The sequence below is a fragment of the Emydura macquarii genome, unplaced genomic scaffold (genome assembly GCF_026122565.2).
Source record: "Emydura macquarii macquarii isolate MOO-44397 ecotype Brisbane River unplaced genomic scaffold, CSIRO-AGI_Emac_v2 contig_450, whole genome shotgun sequence".
Taxonomy (NCBI): Eukaryota; Metazoa; Chordata; order Testudines; family Chelidae; genus Emydura; species Emydura macquarii.
Window position 1 is genome coordinate 10,968,300 of NW_027130587.1, and position 23,838 is coordinate 10,992,137.

Below are 23,838 nucleotides of genomic sequence, written 5' to 3' on the forward strand. Positions count from 1 at the left end.
CATCTGCAATGTTCCATTTTTGTTGGTGCTTTCCAGCCCCCTTAGAGATGAGCTCCTGATAAAAGAACAAATCCTCTAACGGAACTGATTTGCTGTGCGGCATGGCTGTGCGATTCCATAATCTCCTCTGTGCTGTCAGATAAAAGTTTAATAGCTCATGTAGCACAGATAGTTTTTGATGAAAGGATAAAACATGCTTGAATTTTTTATGAGAACTGGTCTGTTTCCCCCCTCCCTTTTTTTTTTCCTTAAAGAAATTAATGTTCTGAAATCAAAATTCCAGAACAGTGAAATTTAAAGGACAGTTTCTGTGTTTTTAGAATAGAAATGCCCGAATTTTCATTCTGGGTTAAAATCTTTATAGAGAGAATTTTACTTAGGATTTGTCTACTCTAGGAAAGTTTATACCAGGGCATATTATCCATTAGGGGCATAATAAAGTCATACATAACATAAGCCCTAGTGTGGATGCAGTTATACCTGAATAAAGGGTATTATACCAGTATGGGTAACTTTCTTTCCTGAATTGGAGTAAGGTTAAAAACATAAGAAGGTCATAGCGGGTCAGACCAATGGTCCGTCTAGCCCACTATACCGTCTTCCGACAGTGGCCAACGCCAGGTGATTCAGAGGGAATTAATAGAACAGGTAGTCATCAAGTGATCCATCCCGTCAGCCATTCCCAGCCTCTGGCAAACAGCAACCCTGCTCATCCTAGCTAATAGCCATTGATGGACCTATCCTCCATGAACTTATCTAGTTCTTTTTTGAACCCCATTATAGTCTTGGCCTTCACAACATCCTCTGGCAAAGAGTTCCACAGGCTGACTGTGCGCTGTGTGAAGAAATACTTTCTTTTGTTCGTTTTAAACCTGATGCCGATTAATATGATTTGGTGACCCCCTAGTTTTTGTGTTATGAGAAGGAGTAAATAACACTTCCGTATTTACTTTCTCCACACATCATGATTTTATTGACCTCTGTCATAGCCCCCCCTTAGTCGTTTCTTTTCCATGCTGAAAAGTCCCAGTCTTATTAATCTCTCCTCATATGGAAGCTTTTCCATACCCTCTAATCATTTTAGTTGCCTTATTCTGTACTATTACTGATTCCAATATATCTTTTTTGAGCTGGGGCGACCAGATCTGCACGCAGTATTCAAGATGTGGGCATACCAGGGATTTATAAAGAGGAAATACAATATTTTCTGTCTTATTATCTATCTCTTTCCTAATGATTCTCCACATTCTGTTAGCTTTTTTGACTGCCGCTGCACATTGAGTGGATGTTTTCAGAGAACTATCCACAATGATTCCAAGATCTCTTTCGTGAATAGTAACAGGTAATTTAGACCCCATCATTTTATATGTACAGTTGGGATTATGTTTTCCAGTGTGTATTACTTTGCATGTATCAAGATTGAATTTAATCTGTCAATTTGTTGCCCAGTCACCCAGTTTTGTGAGATCCCTTTGTAATTATTTGCAGCCAGGTATAAGCATTTTATACCATAAATAGTAATAATATACCGGTATACTTGTTTTCACGTAGGGGGGCTGTGTTCTGCTTCATCCTGATGTCTGTAAAGCAGCAAAACTTTCTAGCATAGCCCTTGGTGTACTAACATATGTTTGACTAGCACTCCTGTTATATGTTAAAATATACTGGTGATTGTATGATTTGAAGGATGATTTTGTAGTTAAAGCACTGAAATAGGACTTGTAAAATCTGCATTCAGTTCCTGTGTTTTCCACAGACTTTCTGTGTGACCTTTGGCAAGTCTGTGTCTCATTTTCCCATCTATAAAATGTGGATTAGACTTGACTTCTTCACAAGATGTTTTACAAAATGTATCTGTGAGATGCTACATTAATTGGGGTTAAAAAGAACCCAGATAAATAATTCAGAGTCAGGGAGGGAACATAACTGGAGTTAGAATGGTGCAAATCCAGTTGACTTCAGTGGAATTATCCCATATTTACAGTGGTGGAACCAAGAGCAGAACCCAACGCCAATCTTTCTATAGAATAACTGAATGATGCTTAGAACTCTCATGAATCACTGATAAATTTGTCACAGGAAGGAGCCAGTCTATTGTTAATGCCAGTTTTAAGTGTAGACCAGGCGTGAGAGCTCCCCTATCCTTCCTTGCCTGTCCTGTACTCCAGCCAGGATGATAGTCTTTCTGTACAGCAACTCCACCCAGATCTGCCTTCTTCTCCACCTCCCAACCCCTGCACTGCAAGGCTTTCTAAGTGATTCCTTTCCCCCTTTCCCCCCCAGCTCCCTCAGGTCTGTGCAAACCTTTATACTGCTTGCCTCTTCTTATCTCTCACCCACACAGAGTCATTCAGGTCTCTCCTTGTCCTTGACTAGGCTTACAGCCCCTCCTCTTTTCAAGGAGCTTTTGAAAACCCATCTGATTTTTGAAGCATTTCTGATAAAATGACTAGACACTTTCTGAAAAGCTCTGTCACATGTTCTAGCCTGTGTCTCCTTGGAGCAGGGATTATGTTCTTTGTATAAGCACAAAGAGCAACTACGGCACACGTTATGGACCTATATACATTATTTCTATTACTGCTTATAAGACACCATCATTTTACATGGCCCTTTACAAACATAGACGAAAAGACCTTACCTGCCCAAAGGAGTCCAATTACATTTCATAAAGCAATCCAAGTTCAGTTTCAAAGGCTGCCAAGGAGTAAATCATGGTCTAGAGCAGTGTTTCTCAATTAAATTTGGCCACGGAACCCTTTTGAACTCGATAAATAATTGCGGAACCCCCCAAACTCTTAACAGTATTTTTACATATGGGGCCAAAAAAAATGTCGAAATAAGCAAATTATATACAAACAACTAGGTCAGCGTTTCTCTATTAAATATAAATTAAATTACACTTACACTCGATACCCTCCTCCGAAAAATCCGGGACATCTTCCCTTTTTTCGGCGGCGCGGAGAACAGCTGCTCGCGGAACCCTAACAGTGTTCCCGTGGAACCCTAATTGAGAAACACTGGTCTAGAGCAATGAATGCAGGGTATGGAATCAGAAAGACGGGAGTTTTAATACTGGCTTTCCCACTGACTGATGCCGTGGCCTTGGACAAACAGGATCCTAGGATGTGTCAGGTGAGGTATATTTCCAGTAGAAATAGGGAAGTATTAATGCCTAAGTATAGGGCACTGGTAAAACATCTGGAATACTATGGACAATTCATGTTTGAGAAAGATGAATTCAATTAGCCTGCTAGGAAGATCAGTGGAGTGATGAGCCTATTTTTCAAGAAGAGCATGGCTTGTTTAATCTAGCAGAATGAAGGCTGAGAATGAAGCTGATTGCTGTGTATAAATACACAGTGCTGGTAAATGTCAGTCTGGGAGAAGAGCTGTTCAAGCTAAAGGACAGTGTTGGCACAAGAAGAAATGGGTAAAAGCTTGTCATAAATAAATTTAAAATAGAAGTTAGAAGATAGAGGCTCTGGCACAGTTCTCCAATAGGAGTCATCGGGGCAAACAATCTATATAGTTTTAAGATGAAACTTGTTACGTTATTTGATAGGGTGATCTGCGACAGCTGGGGACTGAACCCAATGACTTAAGTGGTCCCTTCAGTCCTGTGTTCCTAAGTAGCATCCCCTCTATACTTCCGTTTTCCCGTCTGTAAAATGGGAATGATAGGTTTTTAAAAATTATTTGTGTGGGGATGCTCTACTGCGCATTGTACAATCACCTAACCAAAAAAGGCCCCCTGCTGCAAAAACTCACAACTGACTTAACTACATCACAGGACTGTTGTGATGATTGATTAGAAGAGCTGGCCAAAACATTTCCATCAGTTTTTTTTTTTGACAGACATGGGCAATTTTGATAAAACAACAAAATTTACAGGTTTTCATCCAAAATTATAAAATGTTTGTTTTTACAACTGGAAGTTGAAAATTTTTCAGCTAGATGAGGATCATTGTTTGGGGTTTTTTTTTGGGGGGGGGGGAATTATCACCTGACCTACTGAAAATTTCTGACAAAAAAGAAAAAGTTCCTAGAGAACTGTTTCATGGGGGAGGAAAAATACTTCCAAACCAGATTTGTTAATTAAATAATTAATGTAAATCAGTCAATCAATATTTATAACGTGCTCTGCACTAAGGAAGTGCCAAGTAGTTTTCCACCTCTCTCATGAATATTTATTTCAGTCAACTTTGTTTTAATAATTCTGCAGAAGTAAACAGCAAAGATTTGCTAAATTCCCTTCCCCTCTGTTTTTTCCAAAATGCAATGGATTTGGCATGCAAACACACAACGCTGTGAACATGTAAGCAGGAAGCCTTCTCAGAGAATCCTGCATATGCTATGTGCTGAGTATTCCCATTAGGGCTCATAATGACCCTCGTATTTCTTTGATAGCTGGTAACAATGTAATCCTGTCTTTGTTTCCTGCCTAGTGATTGCAATTTACCCTCTTCTCTGTTTTCTTTCTGCAGAGGAGATGGTGGAAGGGAAAAGTGCCATTCTCATAGGAATGAGCCAGTGGAATTCAAATGACCTGGTAGAGCAGATTGAAACAATTGGCAAGCTGGAAGAAAATCAAGGTAATATTTAACTTGCTATTTGTGTATATATTTAGCTTAACAAGAAAACTTTACACGTAAGCTGCCAGCTTTCTGATTTTGTTGAGACACCTGGTACAAATGGCATTTACAATGTTACAAAACATAACTGGTATTACAATTAACAGTGATATGTGTCTATTAACTATTTCCCAATGTTAAAATAATTCAGACCCTATTTCTGCCAGATGCAGCCTGCAGGCAGACTATGTATCCACACCTGGGGCTCTGTTCGGGTGCAAGGGTCCAGCCACACAAAATAGCTTGCATGGCGAAGGCCTATGGTTGTACATCTGTCAAGGCCCTGACATACATTGTGGGCTCCAGTGTCATTGTCCCCAAGCTAGGTTGCTACTCAGGGCCAGACTCTGATATCTTTGCTACAGGTAAGTAGCATCATACTCTACATGTAGTTCTGCTGAAGTCAGTGGAGCCACTTGTGAAGAAAAGGGTGTGGTATTTCAAAGGGACATAAGGGAACTCAGAAGGCCCTCACAATAACATTTTCAATAGCATCTAAGTGACTTAGGAGCCTTGCCTTTAGAAATAAGAATGGCCATACTGGGTCAGACTTAGACCAATTGTCCATCTAGCCCAGTATTCTGTCTTCCGACAGTGGCCAATTCCAGGTACTTCAGAGGGAATGAATAGAACAGGTCATCAAGTGATCTATCCCATCAGCCATTCCCAGCCTCTGACAAACAGCAACCCTTGCCCATCCTGGATAATAGCGACTGATGAACTTATCCTCCATGAACTTTACTTAGTTTGTTTTTGAACCCCATTATATTCTTGGCATTCACAATATCCTCTGACAAGGAGTTCCACAGATTGACTGTGCGTCATATAAAGAAATAATTCCTTTTGTTCGTTTTGAACCTCATGCCTATTAATTTAATTTGGGGACCCCTTAGTTTTTGTGCTATGAGAGGGAGTAAATAACACTTCCTTATTTATTTTCTACACACCAGTCATGATTTTATAGACCTCTATCATATCCCTCCTCTGTCATCTCTTTTCCAAGCTGAACAGTCCTAGTCCTATTAATCTCTCTTCATATGAAAGCTTTGCCATACCCCCTAATTATTTTAGTTGCCCTTTTCTGTACTTTTTCCAGTTCCAATATATCTTTTTTGAGATGGTGTGGCCAGATCTGCACACAGTGTTCAAGGTGTGGGTGTACCATAGATTATAACAAGGCAATATGATATTTTCTGTCTTATCTATTCCTTTCCTAATGATTCCCAACATGGTGTTAGTTTTTAAACTGCCGCTACACATTGAGTGGATGTTTTCAGAGAACTATCCACAATGACTCCAAGATCTCTTTCTTGAGTGTCAACAGCTAATTTAGACCCATCATTTTATATGTATAATTGGGATTACGTTTTCCATTGTGCATTACTTTGCATTTATCAGCATTGAATTTCATCTGCCGTTTGTTGCCCAGTCACCCAGTTTAGTGTTAACGAGGAAACCTCAATTAAACTTGAGTTCAATGAGATTTAGGCTCCCAAATCACACAGGATTTTGAAAATGTTATCTCCAAACTCCCATTGACTTTAAATAAGAATTGTGCATGTAACTTCCTCAGGCAAAATCCCACCATAAGATACAATTCAGTGTAGGTAATGGTGTGAGAATCTGGCCTTTTAAGTAAGTTGGTAAATTCGTCCAGTGAAGTATGGGGTTTTTAAATGATATATTGAATAGTATCAAATTGTTTAAAGCATTTTTATTGTTACTTGAATGGTATTTATTTGTCTATGTCGGGGGGAACTAGAGAAAAACAATTTATTTAATGTATTCTGAGTCATGAGTGTTTGTGTTTTTAGGCTGTTTGTTTTAAAAAAAAACTTTCCCCATTTCATACCACAAATTGGCCTTAAACATAATTATTAAGGTTAAGATTTTGTCATGGTTATTTTTAGTAAAAGTCACAGACAGGTCGCAGACTTCCATGAATTTCTGTTTATTGCCCGTGACCTTCTGTGACTTTTACTACATATAATGGGTGGGGGGAGGCCAACGGGGATGTTGTCTGGGAGGATGAGGGGGAATGAGACCCTGAGCCTCGCTTTGGTGGTGGGGTCCAGCACCCACAACCGGGGCAGCTCAGAGCTTTGGGTCCTCCCTCTCATCACCACCCAGAGCTCTGGGGCCCCCACTGGCTGACAGCTCCAGCCCCACTACTCCAGGACTGAAGTGGAAAATGTCATGGAGGTCTCTGAAAGTCACGGAATATGTGACTTCCATGATGACCTTCATAACATAATCTTATCCTTAATAATTATGGACTGGAGCATGTTAGACTATAGGAAAAGGAAGGAATATTTTTCTAACAGTACGTATTTTCACATCTCTTGTGGAGGGAATTCATTTATTAACGGTCTATGTTTAGTGACTCTTTTGAATATTTATCTTCTGGGTGTTTCCTTCGCTAGTGCTTTAGTAGCACCAATCCAAATGGCGTGTTGTTAAAGATTATTAAGTGGATAATTAGAGAGGGAAAAAGTTATGTCTTATATCTGCCCTTGACAATGGCATAAAGTGCTCCGTCATGTTGCTTGGTAATTTATTTCAGTTGGAGTCAGGGATTCAATGGGGATTCGAAAGAGACACTTACTGAATTGTAAATGTGCCTCTTCCCTCTGCTGTAGGCTATCGAGAGAAATTGATCCAAATGTTGCACCACAAGCAAGATAACTTTTTTTAATCACATAAAGGCTGGTCACGCTGGACTATTTGCCAATATTCCTGGACTTTCTTCACTGACTGCAAAGTTTTAATATATTTACTTCAATATTACATTGTTAGATCTTGTGTCTTCTTATGATTTTGATAGTACCCAGAGGTTCTCACCAAGATCATGGCAAGATCATTGTTTTAGACACAAAAAAAATCCCAGCAAGGGACAGTCCCTGCCCCTAAGAGTTTCCAATCTAAGCAGACAAGACAGATAAAGGGAGTATTATTATCTCCATCTTACAGATAGGGAACAGAGGCCCAGAAAGTCCAAGTGTCTTACCCAAGTGGCACAGAGCCAGGAGATGAACCCTGCTTGATTGAATCCCTGTCCAGTGTTGTCACCATAAGACCTTCGCTTCCTTAGTTCAATGTTGTTCAAGCTTTGTTTTGTTCTGTGGACTACTTTGTAAGAGAAAGAACTGCCATGAACTCCTCTCCCCTCCTTGCCCTCTTCTCACACATTGCTTAGCGCTCACCTTGCTTGCTTCTGGAGAACACCAAGAGGGGCTCAGAGGCCTATTGGTTAGTTGGCCCATAGTTTGAGAATGGGCCTATTTAAACAAGCTGCTTACATTTTACTAACCTTTCACAACATGGTAGCCTGCTTCAAGTCAATGTTCACTGTGCTGGGGCATATGAATTTGCACGCTACGAGCCTATTTTCAGAGGCGCTGAACAACTGTAAGACCAGCTGAAATCAATAGCTGCTGTGAGCTGTGGGCAATAAGCACCTCTGAAAATCAGACCTTATGTCACATCCACACCAGGCAGGTCATGCTAGGATGAGAGTTCTCATTTTGTTATCTCAATAGTGCAAAAGAAAATGGAGCAACAGCTGTAATTTATGCTGCCAGTTAGAAATTTTCCTTGATTGGCCTCCTGCTAAATTCATCTGATTAAATTAGGTCATGCATCTCAATGCATCTTCTGCTCTTAAACTCCACCACATTATACTGTAAGGTTCAGTTCTATTGATTAGCTCCTATTGATTTTTTTTTTCTGCTGTGAAATTACCTGCCAAATGCTTATAGATCTTATCATTATGTTTTTACTGCAGGTAATTACACAGTGCTTTTGTTAGAGACTGAATAGTGTTAGGGAATTTCAGAATCCACTCTGTGATTAGCAACTGCAAAACACAAATAATGAAGGCAAAAGAGCAAGCAAGGTATATTTGATGGGGGACTATATCATTTTCTAAATTAGCTGCAGTAAAAAAGCATTTAAATGTTAATACAACTGTTTACATTCAAAGCTTTACTCCCCTTCTATCCCTCCCTCTCTCCCTCCGCCTCCCCCCCCCCCCCAAAAAAAAAAAAAAATGCTGTTAAAATTTTTAAACTGAATCATTTCAGCTTTAAAAATAAAGGGCTGGATTCTGATACCTTTACTCACAGTGAATGAATAGTCCCACTGAAGTCAGTGGAACTGCTGGTGGAGTAAGGTGCTACTGAACCGTGGAACCAGGCCCATTGTTACTTCTTAAACTCTTTTAAAAAGCTGCATTGATTTATTACCTGTTCAGAGAATAATTGGGGAACTCATCAGTGTTTGCCAAATTAAGGTTGCATTTTTAAAGCCCATGTGTCTTCATTAAAGACATGCCTTTACCATTTGAGAGCCGTGCAGTGGGTTCTGAGAAATGAATAGCTGGTCTCAGTCCAATGATTGTATGACACAAACTACGACTGTGATTGGCACCTAATACACGTTGTCAGCCAAAAGGCTACTATTATACACACTACCCTTATTGTTGAAACCCACTGGCTAATGGACTGATCATGGATCACTTGTTTGCCTGTTCTGTTAATTCTCTCTGAAGCGTCTGGCATTGGCCACTGTTGGAAGATGGGCTAGATGGATCATTGGTTTGACCCATTATGGCCGTTCTTATGATGGCTGTCTTTCCGCTGACATCAATGGCTGCTAGATTATTCCCTAAATTGGGATTTTCAAGGGAGCCCAAGGGAGCTAGGTGACTTTTACTGGGACTTGGGTACATAAGTCCCCTAGGTGCCTGTGAGAATCCCAGCTCAAATATGCCATGTCCCCCTGTAATGGATTGTTCCCATCAAAGCTGAGGACCAAGTGTATATTATTCATGGAGGTCCTTTTTTTGCTCAGGTGACAGAGGCCCGTGGTTTGGTTCTGAAGGTCTCTGATTCAGTCCAATCCAACTCCTCTTGTTGGTAGTGAGGATGTCATTTCATCGCCTTTATAGTTGTTCCCTTCAATGTGGGGCCAGAGAACATCAAACAGTGGGATGCTGGGGCACAGCTTGCAGTGCTTGCAGTGCTGTTGTATTGTGGCTTAATCCTACAGTCATTAATGGAGCAGAAAATGCCTGTTCACTGGCCAAACCACAGAATCTGACCCTCGGTTGCAAATGTCATATTCATTGCAGCTGAGAAGTAAGTGGTCATGATGCACTTTGTTGTAGTTAACTCAGCTTCAAGGACCAGTGATTCTGCTCGTTGCCTTTGTAGCAATTTTGAAATCTGTGTGCATTGGTTTTTAAAATATTTTGAGTAGATTGACTACTAAAGCACACAATTAAGAGCCATTCAACAAATGAAGATGTATGGGAAGCTGCAGTATGCTCTGGGCAGAATTGAAGGCACACTGGGCACTCACTACGTTAAGAAACAGCGTTGCCACAATTCCACTGAGACACATACAAGCTTATTAGCACCCTTATAAATGGCAAGTATATAAATTAATTCAATTGCTGATTCTCAGTAAGTACACCTGAGAGCACTTGGCCAATACAAACTTCCCCATCCATGTTAGAAATACTTCTTCAGGGGAAAATCTGGAATACAGTAATGCCGACTTAATGCATTTAAACAGAGAATAACACAAACAGCAATCAAGCTGAATTAAAAACCTGTAGAGCTACATCAATTATCTTGATGGAGCTGCTTTTCCAGTGGCATAATCAAAGCACTGTAGTAAATATAGTTCCAGGGCCAAATTCATGACTGGTGCTAAGCAGATACCCATGGTATCAATGGAATTGCATCTGCTTGACACCAGGAATAAATTTGGCCGATTGGATTTTAGTTTTTTTATGTTCCCTCCACCCCAACTGATCCTGCAAGCACATAAAGCACATGCTTAAGTCACTGTGTGAGTGTTTGTAGGACCAGGGCTCTTGTTTGTTTTTTAGTTTGTGGACTTTTCTACATAGTGCTGCAGTGCAGATGACAGGGGTATGAACTGCTGGCGTGAATCAAGAGGTTTGAAAGAGGACTATCTGAATGCAAACTAGGCACCTTTTAGCTCATCCCTGCGGCATTCACATGCGGCAGCGAGAACTCAGCGCTTTGGTGCAGTCTGCAATACACACACACTCAGCCTTCACTGTGGCTCAGTGTAGACATACCCCTTGATGAGATCTAATAAAATAAAATCTTTGACCCCTAAAGATATCGTGTCCAGATACTTTTATATCCAATGCAGTTGTAGTGTCCATACCTACATACTTGATTTATAATATGATTTGTTTGCACAGAATTCTCATTTTTAACTTTATAGCAAACTGAACAAGTAATTTTTATAAAGAATATATGCTCTCCTCCAGATTTACCCATCAGATGTTATAGATTTAAGGAGGTGTCTACATTTCAGTCACAAGGGGAGAAATCCTGACTAAAATCCTGTTGAATAGGATGGATGTCATCCAAGTCGTCGAAGTATATATCTTGTCATAGAAACCTTTTGTGGAGTTACTTGGGACATACTGTGTGATGAAAAGCAGTGCTAGTTAGTGGATAGGTCCTGGCATATGAGTCAGTGACGTATTTCTTTTCCTGGTTGTGCTGTGTGACCTTGAGCAAGACTCTCTGTTTCCCCTCCCACCGTTTCTCTGGCTTGTCCATTTAGGCTGTAAACTTTTCAGAATAGAGACTGTCTCTTGCTACAGGTTTGTACCGTGCCTAGCACAATGGGGCCCTGCTCCGTTGGAGCCTGCCATGATACAGATAAAACAAAATAATATTCACCAAGAAGAATTTCATAGGTAGCTTCATGATCTCAAGCCAAACTGCAAAGACTCTTTCACTGGCTATCTACCTTGCCATTCCTCCTCCCCCGCCCACCTTCTTCTGAAATGTAGAACATTTACTAAGTTAGGCCAATAATTACCAAGTTTAAAGAAAATAAGACTATTTTCCCATAGAAAAACTGTCCTTTCTCTTGTCTTTATGTGGAACCATCTGCCCCTGAAAGGACCATATTTAAAATGTACTTATCCTGATGTATAGTAAACACTGTGAGAGTACCATGAATGTAACACTGTGGAATGAGAATGTGTTTGTGGCATTTTAAGCCGTGTGTCATAGTAGGTAGAGCACTGGACTGGGACTCAGAAGACCTGGGTCCTATTCCTGGCTCTGCTGCTGGCTTGCTGGGTGACCTTGAGTATGTCACTTCCCCTCTCTGTGCATCAGTTTCCCTATCTGTAAAATGGGTATAATGATACTGATCTCCTTTGTAATATCTGAGAGGTAGGTATTATTATTTATTTATTATAACTATGACTTTTGGGTTTGTGTGCATAATTTTCTATAAACACTGTAGTAAAATGAAACTTTAAAAAGGCACAAGTCAAAGCATCTACCACCCATTTTGTCACACACTTGTCAGCTTAAAAATAATGACAATGATGTCATTAATATTTTTGAAAAGCCATTGGAGCCAAGATGCAACACTTTTACTTGGATCAAATTATTTCCCTTCCTTTTTTTAAAGTTGGGATTTTCAAAGCTGCCTAAGGAATTCGGATACCCAGCTCCCATTAAAATTAGCACAGGTCTTGTCACTAGAAAATATGGATAGTCCCTGTACTATAAAGAGTGACATACATATGATCCTACAACCACTGCCTGTTCACTATGCCAGTGCTAGAAAGTATGATGATAGAAACTGCAGGGGTATTTTTGTGGTGGTTTTGCACACAAAATACGTGTGCCTATGACGTTACTGTTCACTTACTACCTAGAGGTAAATGCAGCTCTGATTTGTGAGAAGCTTTATAGAAAGACATTTCCTTAAGTTAGACAACAGTGCAGCTACTATGCTTGGCTTGGTGATCTATTTGGGGAGAGACAGAGCAGTAAATATATATCTCCTGCAGTGAGTGTGGAGGTTCAGAATATGAAACCTCATAAATTGTGCCACCAAGGTAAGTATTTATTTGTCTGTTGACTCCAACCTAGACTTCCCAGCTGGAAAGAACCTAATTTTTCTTGTGCTTTACATGTCAGGTATGGTGTATAAGCAGTCGCCTCTCAGGGCAGGTCATTGTTTAACTTGCCCGGTGAAAGTGTCAACACTAACTTCAGAAAAACAAATACATAGGGGTTTGTGCAATAGGCAGCCACTGGTCCAGATGTGCTTTTCTAGAAAATTGGCTGAATGGGGAGGGAAAATATTCAGCACAAGTAAACCATGATCTTTTGGAACCCTGAATCTCTTGTGAGCAGAACTTCTAGCTCAAAGTTTGTAATCAGTGCTGAAAGTGAAATATGATTTTGTGAACCTCCATATTGTCTGAAGGTTTCAGATGTTGTTTTGAATTAAGGTAGGAACCACAGTCATGATCAGAAACTCATTGTGCTAGGTGCTGTACAAACAGAACAGAAAGACAGGCCCTGCCCCAAAGAATTTACATTCTAAGTCCTTTTTTCTCTTCCTGAGAGCTGTCATACTGTTGGGGTTTTTCTATAATAATGCCTATACTTTTGGACTTAGGTCTTTGCAAGACCTGAAACCTAGCAATTTAAAGAATGTGGGTAAGAACAATGAGTCATACTCAATGGTGGGTTGTGGGAACTGCACACAAGTGTTTTTCCACTGATGAAAACCGTGCCAAAACTTCAGCAAAATTTGTCTTGCGTTCGTCACTCGTTCATCTTGCTTATGTTTTGGCCTGGTGAAAATAGCTTCAGATTTGTGTATACTGCAAAAACTGCACCTCTAACACCAAATACACAAGTTGGTCGCAAGCTGCAGAGACTTGTATCTTTAGCTCTGGATGTTCTGCATGAAGTCCTCAGTGTGTTGGCTAAAATGATGGTTGTCATGCTAGTACCCAGCCTGCGTAAATGGGCAGAATGGAGGCCTGATGAATAATTTTTAAAGGCCTCAGGATTAGGGCCTTAGTTTAATAATAATAATAATTAATGGTACCTAGCTTGTATCTAGCACTTTCATCCGCTTATCTCAGTGTGCTGTACAAAGTAGGTCAGAATCATTATCCCAATTTTGCAGGTGGGAAAACTGAGGCACAGAAAGGGCAAATGAACTTAATATTATATTAAGATGTCTATAGGATCACACATCATTCCATCCCTGTATACAACAGCATGGACTCTCTTCTGATAGTTCTGCCTCAGCTTGAGTTGTGGATACCTTGTCATTCCACCCACCAGCGACAGAGATGGATGATGCAGTGAAACACAAATGATTATTATTTTCTTCTTTTTTTAATATTTTATGTAGTGTAATGTCACTCCTATTATCTCAATTTTTGGGCCATGGAATTATCACACAATTACGCAATGTCATCACCATTAAAATGGTTCTTTATCAAACCTTACAAGAAACTTAACTCCTGTCAGGCTTGTCTATCAGATTCTTTTCAGGGTTGTTCAATCAGAAGGTGAAGATAAACTAAAATGGCATGGAATGACTCAAATGATGATAGATATTGCATGTGACTCTCAACTTGTTTTTAATAGTTTAGTTATCATGAAGTCAAAGATGAGCTAGTTTAAGCTGTCTGCAGAGCATGGTACATCTTTTCAGCTTCTGCCTTTAGATGTCAAGTGAACATGACTGTCTAATATAATATATCGGGTGCAGAGAGACTTAAGAATTAAGCACAAGCCAAACTTTATTGTTGCAAATAAATCCTGAACTACATTTCTGCAGTGACCAGCTTGACCACACTAGTGCCAGGAAAACTGACAAGCTTATCGCCTTACAACCCTAAATATTTATAAGTCCTGCACAGCAAGTCCAGTACTATCATTGCACTGATGGTAGCCAGTCAGGGACATGCACAAGAGAGGGCAAGCAGGGGCACCCTCCCCACTAATAGATAGGGACATAGAACTCCTCCAGCCCTGGGGCCACAGTGGTGGCAGCGGAAAAACGAGCTCCTCCAGGAGTGGGGGGTGGGGGGGTGAAGAGTGAGTTCTTCCCGTGGTGGGAGGGGAGGGAAGGGGCACAGAACATGCTCCTCCAAAAGGGGTCAAATTTAAATTCTTTCCCATCCCTCTGTAGCCAATACACAGTACTTCAGAAGAAAGTATAACCCTTTTAATCCTTCTCACCTAATGCACTTACCTTTGTAGTGCTCTATCATGGTTGGAAAATTTTCCTGGCTGTAGTATGGGATCAGCTAATGTTGGAGTCATGTGGAATCTCAGTTCTAGTACAGTATAAATTTACCTTCTGCTCTCTGTTGATTTGCACTTTTTTATTTGCATTGGGAAATGACTGTTTCCTCACTTCATAGGAGAATTGCGAAAGTCCAGAGTTGAAGGAGACCTTCTAGATCACCCAATCTATCTCCCAACCAATGCAGCATTATGGCCCTACAAGACATGTGCTGGCCTTTTAAAACTAGACAGGAGAAAATGTCCTACATATTGGGGCTTAGAGTTCAAAGCTTTATGGTCAGGTCTCACTGTCAAAAAATTTTCTTTGATATTGAGCCTATTCGTTCCTCTTCTTAGGTTCATCCTGTTCTTCCTAGTTATTCTTCTATGCATAATGCTAAATAATCCCTCCATTCTTGGTGCTAATGTTCTTCTTAGCAAAAATTATCATTAAAGTTCTGTTGTGAGCTCTCCTATTCTCTTCATTCATGAATTCTCCTGCTCATGGAATGTAGAGGGCGCACTTTGGATCACCCGTTTCTAGAAAGCTCGATCTCCTGCCAATGTTGTGTCCTGCTCTATATTGAGGCCGAGGCAGCTGAGGTCAAATGCCACAATATCCCTTTAGTGTGTGTGAGGCTGTCCTCAAGGCCTTTTTTAACCAGCTTTTGTTCAATCAAAGCTGGTGAGCTGCTATAGACTCTGGCATATGGAGCAGATGGCCACCTGAGGTAGCATTGAATCCCTTGGAAGACGTTGAAAGTTGGTTGGTCCGATGCCTGATCACCTCATTCGTAACATGATGAAACCACCATGTATCTTCAATAAGCCATTGCTATTTCATGTTGAAAGCATCCAGCTGTCACATTTACATCTCTGGGGGTGGCTCACGTTTCATAGCCATACAAAAGGACAAAAATCAATGCTGCTTGATAGACACACATCTTAGTGCGGGTTGATAAGTGGCATTGATACTCTAGAGGCTTGCAAAGAACATACGTAACACCTGTAGACTTGCTGATGTTTCATGTCACAAGACAACCGTTCTCCTTGGTGACAACAGAGTGAAGATCCTGAAATGAGTTCACGATGGGTAGGGGTAGTGGTCCATAACCCACTTTCATCAGTTTGGGCTTCTTCCAACTGACTTGAAGAGCAAGCTCACTTGCTTTTTCCATAAATATATTCAGGGCATTGATGAGGTTATTCTTGAGGGTGTGAATACAGTCTTGTCATCTGCATATTGCAGGTCAGCTATGCAGAAGTTATGAAGTACCACCTCGGGTCTGTGACGAGTGATGGTTTCTATAATTTAGTCAATGGAGCTGAACAGATTGGGGCAGCCACGCACACTTGACGGATGCCATTGGTGTACACAGACAGGTTGGACATCTTAGTACCTAAGTGGACACAGTTCTCACTTTAGCGGAGCATTTCTGTAAGACGGTAAAGGAGCTTGCCAGGCTGCTTGCAAGCTGAGCCAAAGGGAGCAATGATCCACAGACTCAAAGGCAGCTTTTAAATCAATAAAGGCTCTATACGCCTCGTCTTTCCTGTGAGGAAACTCTTGAGCTTTTTCAGTAATTTGTCTAATGGCAAAAAGCTGTTCCATGGTTGATCGGGCATAAACCTGGCTTGCTCTCCTATTGCTCAGACTTAGTTTTTTTCCCCAAACATTTCACCCAGGACATTGTGAATTATTATATTATTGAAATATGATGTGAGGACACTTTACTTTGCTTTTAAAATGGTTTGTTCAACCTGCTTCTGTGGCATCAAATGACTAAACTCCCAATGGCTTCAATAGGAACAGGATACTGGGTCCTTACTTGCTAATTAACAGCAGGTCTCCCAATAATCAATGCATAACGGCAAGACTGTTGTAAATAGTGGGCCAGATACACTGGATGTATAGGTTTGTATATCTCCGTGTCTCCAAAAGAGCTATGCTGATTTATTCTAGCGGCAGATCTGGCTCTGTTTTTAATATTTCCTTCTATGGAAGCTCTCCCAAAGAGCAAGCATTTTCTTGTTCAGCTATTTAAATAAGGCAGTCATTAGAGATCAACTATAAATTAAATGCATACTTGCAAGCTGGAAAGTGTAACCGGAGAGCTTAACATGGCATTACTTCCCTCTCTCTCTCATGTGCAAATTAAAGTAGCAGGGTCTCTAGAAACATCTGGAGCTGCATAAAGAAGCACAGAGCCCCATGGGGAGATAATAAGTACTTGCCATTGCTGTTAGAGATTAGCAGTCATGTCAGGATGCAGGGCTCCACAAGGGATGGCTCTCCTTCCTTTGGCTTTTGGAAACATCTTTCTTTTACTCAAGTTATATATGTTTGCTGGATCAAGGCCTTGGTTTCCTTATATTGTCTCTGCCATGCCACTGTTCTTGTCCCCCTGTAGATGCTTCACAAATGCTCCACAATCCAGCCAACTTCTTCCCATAGTAATCCTTCCCCCTACAGTCTTGAAAATGCTGTTCTTTTTTCCCCTTCCTATTCCTCCTCCCTATATATTTTGAAAATAATTCAGGCGTTAATGTTTATAGCAGCCGCAGAGACCTATTGAGACCTTCTGTGACATTCTCCTGGTGCAATCTGGATCGGTGAATTGCTGTGTCACCCTAATCCCCCACTCCGGGAGCCCATCTCACTCTGTTTTGCTGTGAGAACCTCCACTCCTGGGCTGTTCACACACAACCTCCAGCATGTAAGCTGTGGCCAACTAAGTAAGTGAGTGTTTCTAGCCAGCCATTCGTTGGATCATACAACACAATGACACTAGGCAATACCTCCTGTTCTTGCAACTGAACAACAAAGAAATGGATATCCACCAGCCTTGTTATTCCAAGTGGAGTCCCCAACACACTTCAAACCAGACACTGGTTTAGGTAGAGCAAACAAACCAATTTGTTAACTATGGAAGGATTTTAAGTGTTTATAGGTCAAAGCATAACAAGTCAGATTTGGTCAAAAGAAATAAAAGCAAAACGCATTCTAAACTAAGTTTAACACTTTCAGCAACCGTACAAGCTTAGGTGATTCTCACCATAGGCTGGCTGGTTTCCCTTCAGCCAGGCTTTCCCCTTTGGTCAGTACTTCAGTTACTTGGTGGTGGTTGTGGATGGAGGTGGAAGAGAGACACAGCATGGCAAATGGCTCTCCTTTTTATAATATTCCTTCTCCCCTCTGAGGCTTTGCCCCCCCCCGCTCCAAGATCAGGACAAACAGTGCCCTTACATGGACTCATTCATGTCCTGAGTCCGTGAGCATTACTTCATCATGATTCCAAACTGACTGAGGGAAGGGAAGTAACTTAATGGAGAGTCCAGGCGATCCTTCATTGGTGCCCAGGCCAGTCCTTTGTTCCTGGAAGCTGAGCTAGGTGTGTCCTATACACGCTTTGATGAGGTGTGAACTGCCCCTTTGCTCCTGGAGAGTTTTGCCTAGACTTGTTTTAAGCCATGAGGACACATCTTTTGGACTATGACATAGTGCAGCCTCCTAACTATACACACGAAATTGCAACCAACATACTGCTACAGCAATAATGATCAGTACATCTTGAGCCTTCCAAAGACATCTAACGTGACATATTTTGCATTAGATAATACACACAATCAGGGTTGGCTGACCAGAAGACACCGGGACAAGAGAGAAGCAGCTGTGTTTTGTTGTGTGGAATGGCCTCTGTTTATTGTGTATTCTCACCAAAACAAAACTCTTCTGAACCTCAAAGGAATTCCCTTGCAGGCTCTGAATGGATTAGGGTCCATTATCTCTACATGTTGCGGTTAATTAGTGGAGTTTTTCTATTTACAAAACTCTACAGTACCCCTTTACTCATAGTGTCTCTTCTGCGACTGGGCAAGAAAAGTGTGTGTACGTGCCAAAGCCAAATTAAAGGATGGTTTTAAAGAAAGAAATTACCGTCATTGGAATTGAAGTCGTCAAAAACAAGACTTCAAGGACTTTGCAGCTTTGATCCTTGCTTACAGACGTGGTGGTACAAATAATCTTTTAAACCATTGTCCTCGTTGTCCCTTCCAATGACTTATTCTGGCTACTTGTTCTCACAATTATTTGCACTCCATCAGGAATGAGGGGTTACTGATTTGCTTTTAGATGGCTGCTAAGCATGTATTCTTTGGCCAATGGGGTTAATTTTTATTCGTCTGCTCTTTGTCTGTCATAGAATAATGTCCCTGCCCTGCAGTTTTAAAATATAGTAAGTTGAAGGTATTTTCTTGCTGTCTTGGTGTGGGTGAACCTTGGCCACTATTTTGTCCTTTGGCTGGCAGCAGCTTTTGAGTCTCAGCATAAAACCAGAAATTAGGCCGATTCAATGGTTCAGCTAACATAACGGATCTGATTTTTTTTTTTTTCAGAGGGGCAGGTCTCATGGACCTCAGCTGGAGTCATGCATTTTTCTGCATTCTTGAAAGGCAGGCCCCTTGTGTGTATGCATTATGATATGATACCCTCTTTAATTACACAATCACCTAGTATTTTTTCCCACAGAGCCTCATTCAGTGCACAGCTACTTCCACTGCCTCGAATATTGGACATAGAGACCCTGAGTCAGCAAAGCACTTAAGCACATGCTTAACTTTAGGCATGTGGGCAGTCTCATTGAAGTCATGGAACCTTCTCACATGCTTAAATTTAAGCAAATACTCAAGCATTTTGCTGAATCAGGACCAGAATAGGCCAAAAATGGCAAGCTTTGTAGTAGTCCTATATAAAGGATCATTTAACTTTCTAAGTATCTTTATATACATGCAAGATCCAAATAGAAAATTGCCAACTGATATTAATCCAGTATCATTCAGTGTTCCAGGAAACAAATTCAGACATGTGAGCACTGAAGTCAGTGGAGAGACAGCCTTGGACTTCCATGGGCTTCATTAGAGAAGACTTGCATTGGATTTGAAGGTGGATGATTGTGCCTGGTACTGTTTGCCACATACTCAGACAGTTTTTCCCTGTGAAAATATAAACGTGGCCTTTGTAATGCTGTGAAAATTAGAGACACCTTGAGGTAACCATCTGAGAGAGAGAGAGGGAGAGACTGAGAAGTGGTTTAGGGCAGCTCTGTTTTAGGTTATAGAATAGCCTTGCTGAACAGAATACAGTGGTGACATGAATTCCTGGAATAGTTACTGGGCAATAAGTAGCTGTGATGTTCATGCCTTGACACTGTTTTCTATGGAAACAGTTTCCCTTTCATGTGGACCCTTGTAAGATGTACAAAGAAATGGCTATGAACCATTTCTGCAGGTGTAATTTGTTTATTTGGGACAGCTATCCCCTCTTACCATTTCTCCTGCTGCTTGTGAACACAAGTACATTTTTTTTCTGGTATGTTTTAGCTGAAGATGCACTACATTTGAAGAGGAGGAGGTGCTCTGAGATATGATTTTAATGTGGATTGAAGTGGCGGTAGGTGACTTTTCTCATTCTGAACCTTCCCAAAGGTTTACCCAAATTACTTGGGAGCAAAAAAAATGAAATTTCACCTTCGTGTGACACACAAAAGAAAAGCAGTCTGTTTTTGTGCCATTGTCTCAAAGAGCCATGTTCTGTGACAGAAGGTGCAATGACCTCTGCCTGTTTTAAATAGCAGACGATAATTAATAGCTCATATGGAAAGTGTTTAAGTTAATGCCTTGCAAAGAATTTACTGGAATATATGGAAGAATCTGTTCACTAGTGGGTCTTCATTGCAGCTTAAGACGAAAAGGTCTTTTATTTAATTATTAGCCAAGGTGCTTGGATAGTTCAGATGATTGGTAGTGAGGTGTGGAGGATTTAATCTCTAGATTGCCAATTCAAACTGGGCCACGTGAGTTCTGACAGCTATTGCTGTCTCAGGCTGTTCAGAGATCTGTGAGAAACCAACCAGTGGTCTGTCTGGTGGAATTGCTACTGGAGAAGTGTTCACGTTACCAAAAATAAACCAACTCCTAAACCACTCACCTCATTTGGCACTAATTGGCTCCTTTTTGGGTGTCTCAGCAAAAAGACCAAAGACTCAAGGAGCCGTGGAGTCTAAGAAGCCCTTTCACCTTTAGAGGCAGTCTCTGTAGGCCCGAGTGGATGTTGCTGGGGCTAACAGGAAAGCTGGCACGGCTGCTGCCTGTGCCCACTCTTGTTTGTGAGTGTGTTTTAAGGGCTTGGGTAGAGCAGTATGGCCCATCAGTTTTCTGTTCCAAAGGCAATCCCCAGGTGCTGGATTAACAATGGGCCAAGTCCAGCTCTTGGTTACCATAAGGAGCCCAAATGAAGTCACTGGGGCATAGGAATAGTGATAAGGGCAGAATATCCTTCCTTGGCTTTTGAATTCATTGTGTTGAGGTAAAACACACACAAACATGGAAATAGAAAAAAACAGAACAGGAATTTGGGCTCTTCAGTCTAGTAGACAAAGGTCTACCTAGATCCAATGGCTGGAAGGTGAAGCTAGACAAATTCAGAATTGAAATATGATTCAACTTTTCTAATAGTGAGCACTGGAATAATTTTCCAAGGGTTGTGGTGTGGATTCTCCATCACTGACAATTTAAAAAATCAATATTGAATTTTTTTCTGAAAAATATTCTCTAGTTCTAACAGGAATTAATTATATGAAGTTTTATGGCCTGAATTATGTGGGAGGTCAGACTAGATGATCACAGTGATCCTTTCTGTCTTTCTAATCTACGAATCCCTGAATTTGCAATTTCTGTGTAATTATTTGAGTGCTTTACAAATGCAAATGAATTAAGCATCAAAGCCCTCCTGAGAGGTATGTGTATATTAGTATCCCCATTTTAGAGACAGGGAAACAGAGGCCAGGAAAATATAACTGACTTACTCAAGGGCATGTGGAAAGTATGCTGAAAGGTAAGGAGTACTTCTTCTGACTCGCAGTGCTGTGTCATAACCACAAGACAATCATTCCTTTCCTTCCAATATGTGCCTCCACATACATGAACAGATGGTGCTGTTCCACCAATTAGAGTTCTTAAGTACAGTCAGAATCTGCAGAGATTTGCTCCATAAATTTCAAGTTGTAGTGAAGAGAAGCTCAAACACTTAATGGGAAGAGGAATGGGCCCACTTCTTTTTTTATGTCTTTTTTTTTTATGCCTTTTCCATAGCAACCCGGTTCTTCCAGTGGCACCTGTGTATATAGATTGCACTGATGCTATCTGTTTTCTAGGCTGTTGGCTTCAATACATCAGCCCAAGACCAGAACTGGGCAGAATTCAACCATGCTGGAAGGGTTTCCATCCAAAGAAATCAAGCTGGGGCAGTTTCCAATTCAACTTAACACTGGGAATTACTCTTTAGGAAACACAGTGGCCATAAGACTAGTGACTTCCAAAGCAAACAAAATTTGCATTGGATTTGATCTAACATCAAGAGCTAGGCTAGTAAAATTTAGTGTGTGGATGCAGGAATCGCGTTGCACAAACCTGTTTGGAAGTAAAACCCAGTGCCAGTGTTCAGTAAAGTAGCATGATCTTGCACGGTATTGAGCAATGCCCTCAGCTATGACTTTGATAGGATGCTGCTGAGGCTGGTTGAATCTCTTGTGGGAGATACTCAGTAGTCTGTAGATTCAGTCCTGGGGAGCCCAAGACCATACTAGGAATGAGACCGACTCCCAACACATTCAGGATGGTGAACCTCTTCTCTTTCCTCCAACCAGCTCTTTCAAGACAACTCTTCTGTTTTGAATGACCCTGGTACCTTTTAACCTCATAACTTTTTACCTAGAGCTGATGAAAGGTTTTCTATGTATACTTATGGCCAGAATTTTCAAGAGATCTCTGCAAGATCTTTACAATTGGGGTCAGATTCTCAGAAGAGTGTAGGATATTTGGTGCTGAGCTTCTTGAAACTCTGGGCACAATGGGTAAGTCTACACTGCAATAAAAGACCTGTGGCACAGCTGCAGCTGGCCCAGGTCAACTGACTTGGGCTACAGGGCTGACAAATGCAGTGTAGATTTCAGGCTCAGGCTGGAATGTGGATTCTGAAGCCCTGTGGGGTGGGAGGGTCTCAGAACCTCGCCTCCAGCCCCAGCCCGAATGTCTGCACTGCATCTTTAGCTCTGCAGACCCGAGTCAATTGACCTGGGCTCTGAGACTCGGTGCCACAGGCTTTTTGTTGCAGTATAGATGTACCCAATAAGAGCTGCAGAGTGCTTTGTGTGTAGAAACCTGGGCCATGAGATCTTTCAGTATTTGGGCCCCATGTGAACCCCTTCCCCTCACACACAATATAATTTCTACTGAATATTTACAAATTCCATTGATTTGTCTCGATTTAACTCTCTGTTCCAGATTGAAGGTAACACATTCATTTATGTCTAACTTTTTATCTTTCAGTGCATAATAGACTTAGCTGCTGTTAGTTAAATGCCTCCATTAACTTACCCTCCTCTGACTCATTACGTGTGGTTTGTGTTCTCTCACTTACACTTCAAAATCTTGCTTTCTGAAATGTCAAACACATTTTTGTAAATTTCATTTTACTCTGGCATTTAATTGCATTCAGCTTTGCATCCTCTCCAATAAAGATAATGAGTTTGTCTTAAATCCAATCCTTGTTTGAAGATAGTTTCCCAGATTGGGTGATAATTAACTCAGCTTTTAAATAATCTCTTCTGAATTAAGTTTTCTCTGGGTTATATTGGCCCAGTCTAGTTTCTTAGTCATTATCCTTTGCCTATAAAAATGGGTTATCTGAAGTGTATGGTAATCATCAATTGATATTTCAAGATCACATCAAATGTAACCAAGTTTGATTCCTTGAAAACAGTGGCACTGCAATTCATCAGTGGCTGATTAGGTCTCTGTCTAGACACACATCATGTTTGGATGGATTTCTGCTGGGCTAGGTCAGGAAACTGCCATTTAGTCTATCTATCACTGTAGTCCTTTTAGTATGATATTTTCTCTCCAGGCTCCTTTGGCTCATAAAAATGAATCTGCAGTCCTCTCTAATTAAAGTTTTGATTCTTCATGTGCTCAGTTTAATCACTCACCATTATTTCTTTGCCCTGACCTCTGCATTTTGAGGATTTTTTTTG

General features: G+C 40.9%; 1 protein-coding gene across 5 annotated transcripts in view; it reads left to right on the plus strand.

Moving 5' to 3' along the window:
• The window catches only part of PITPNM3 (PITPNM family member 3), a 315,040-nt gene that overhangs the window by 154,566 nt on the left and 136,636 nt on the right, over positions 1 to 23,838 (plus strand). For all 5 annotated transcript variants that reach the window (XM_067537998.1, XM_067538000.1, XM_067537997.1 and 2 more), the window contains one exon: positions 4,488 to 4,595. In XM_067537998.1, coding sequence (XP_067394099.1) covers positions 4,488 to 4,595 — 108 coding nt within the window. The remainder of the gene's footprint in view (positions 1 to 4,487; positions 4,596 to 23,838) is intronic.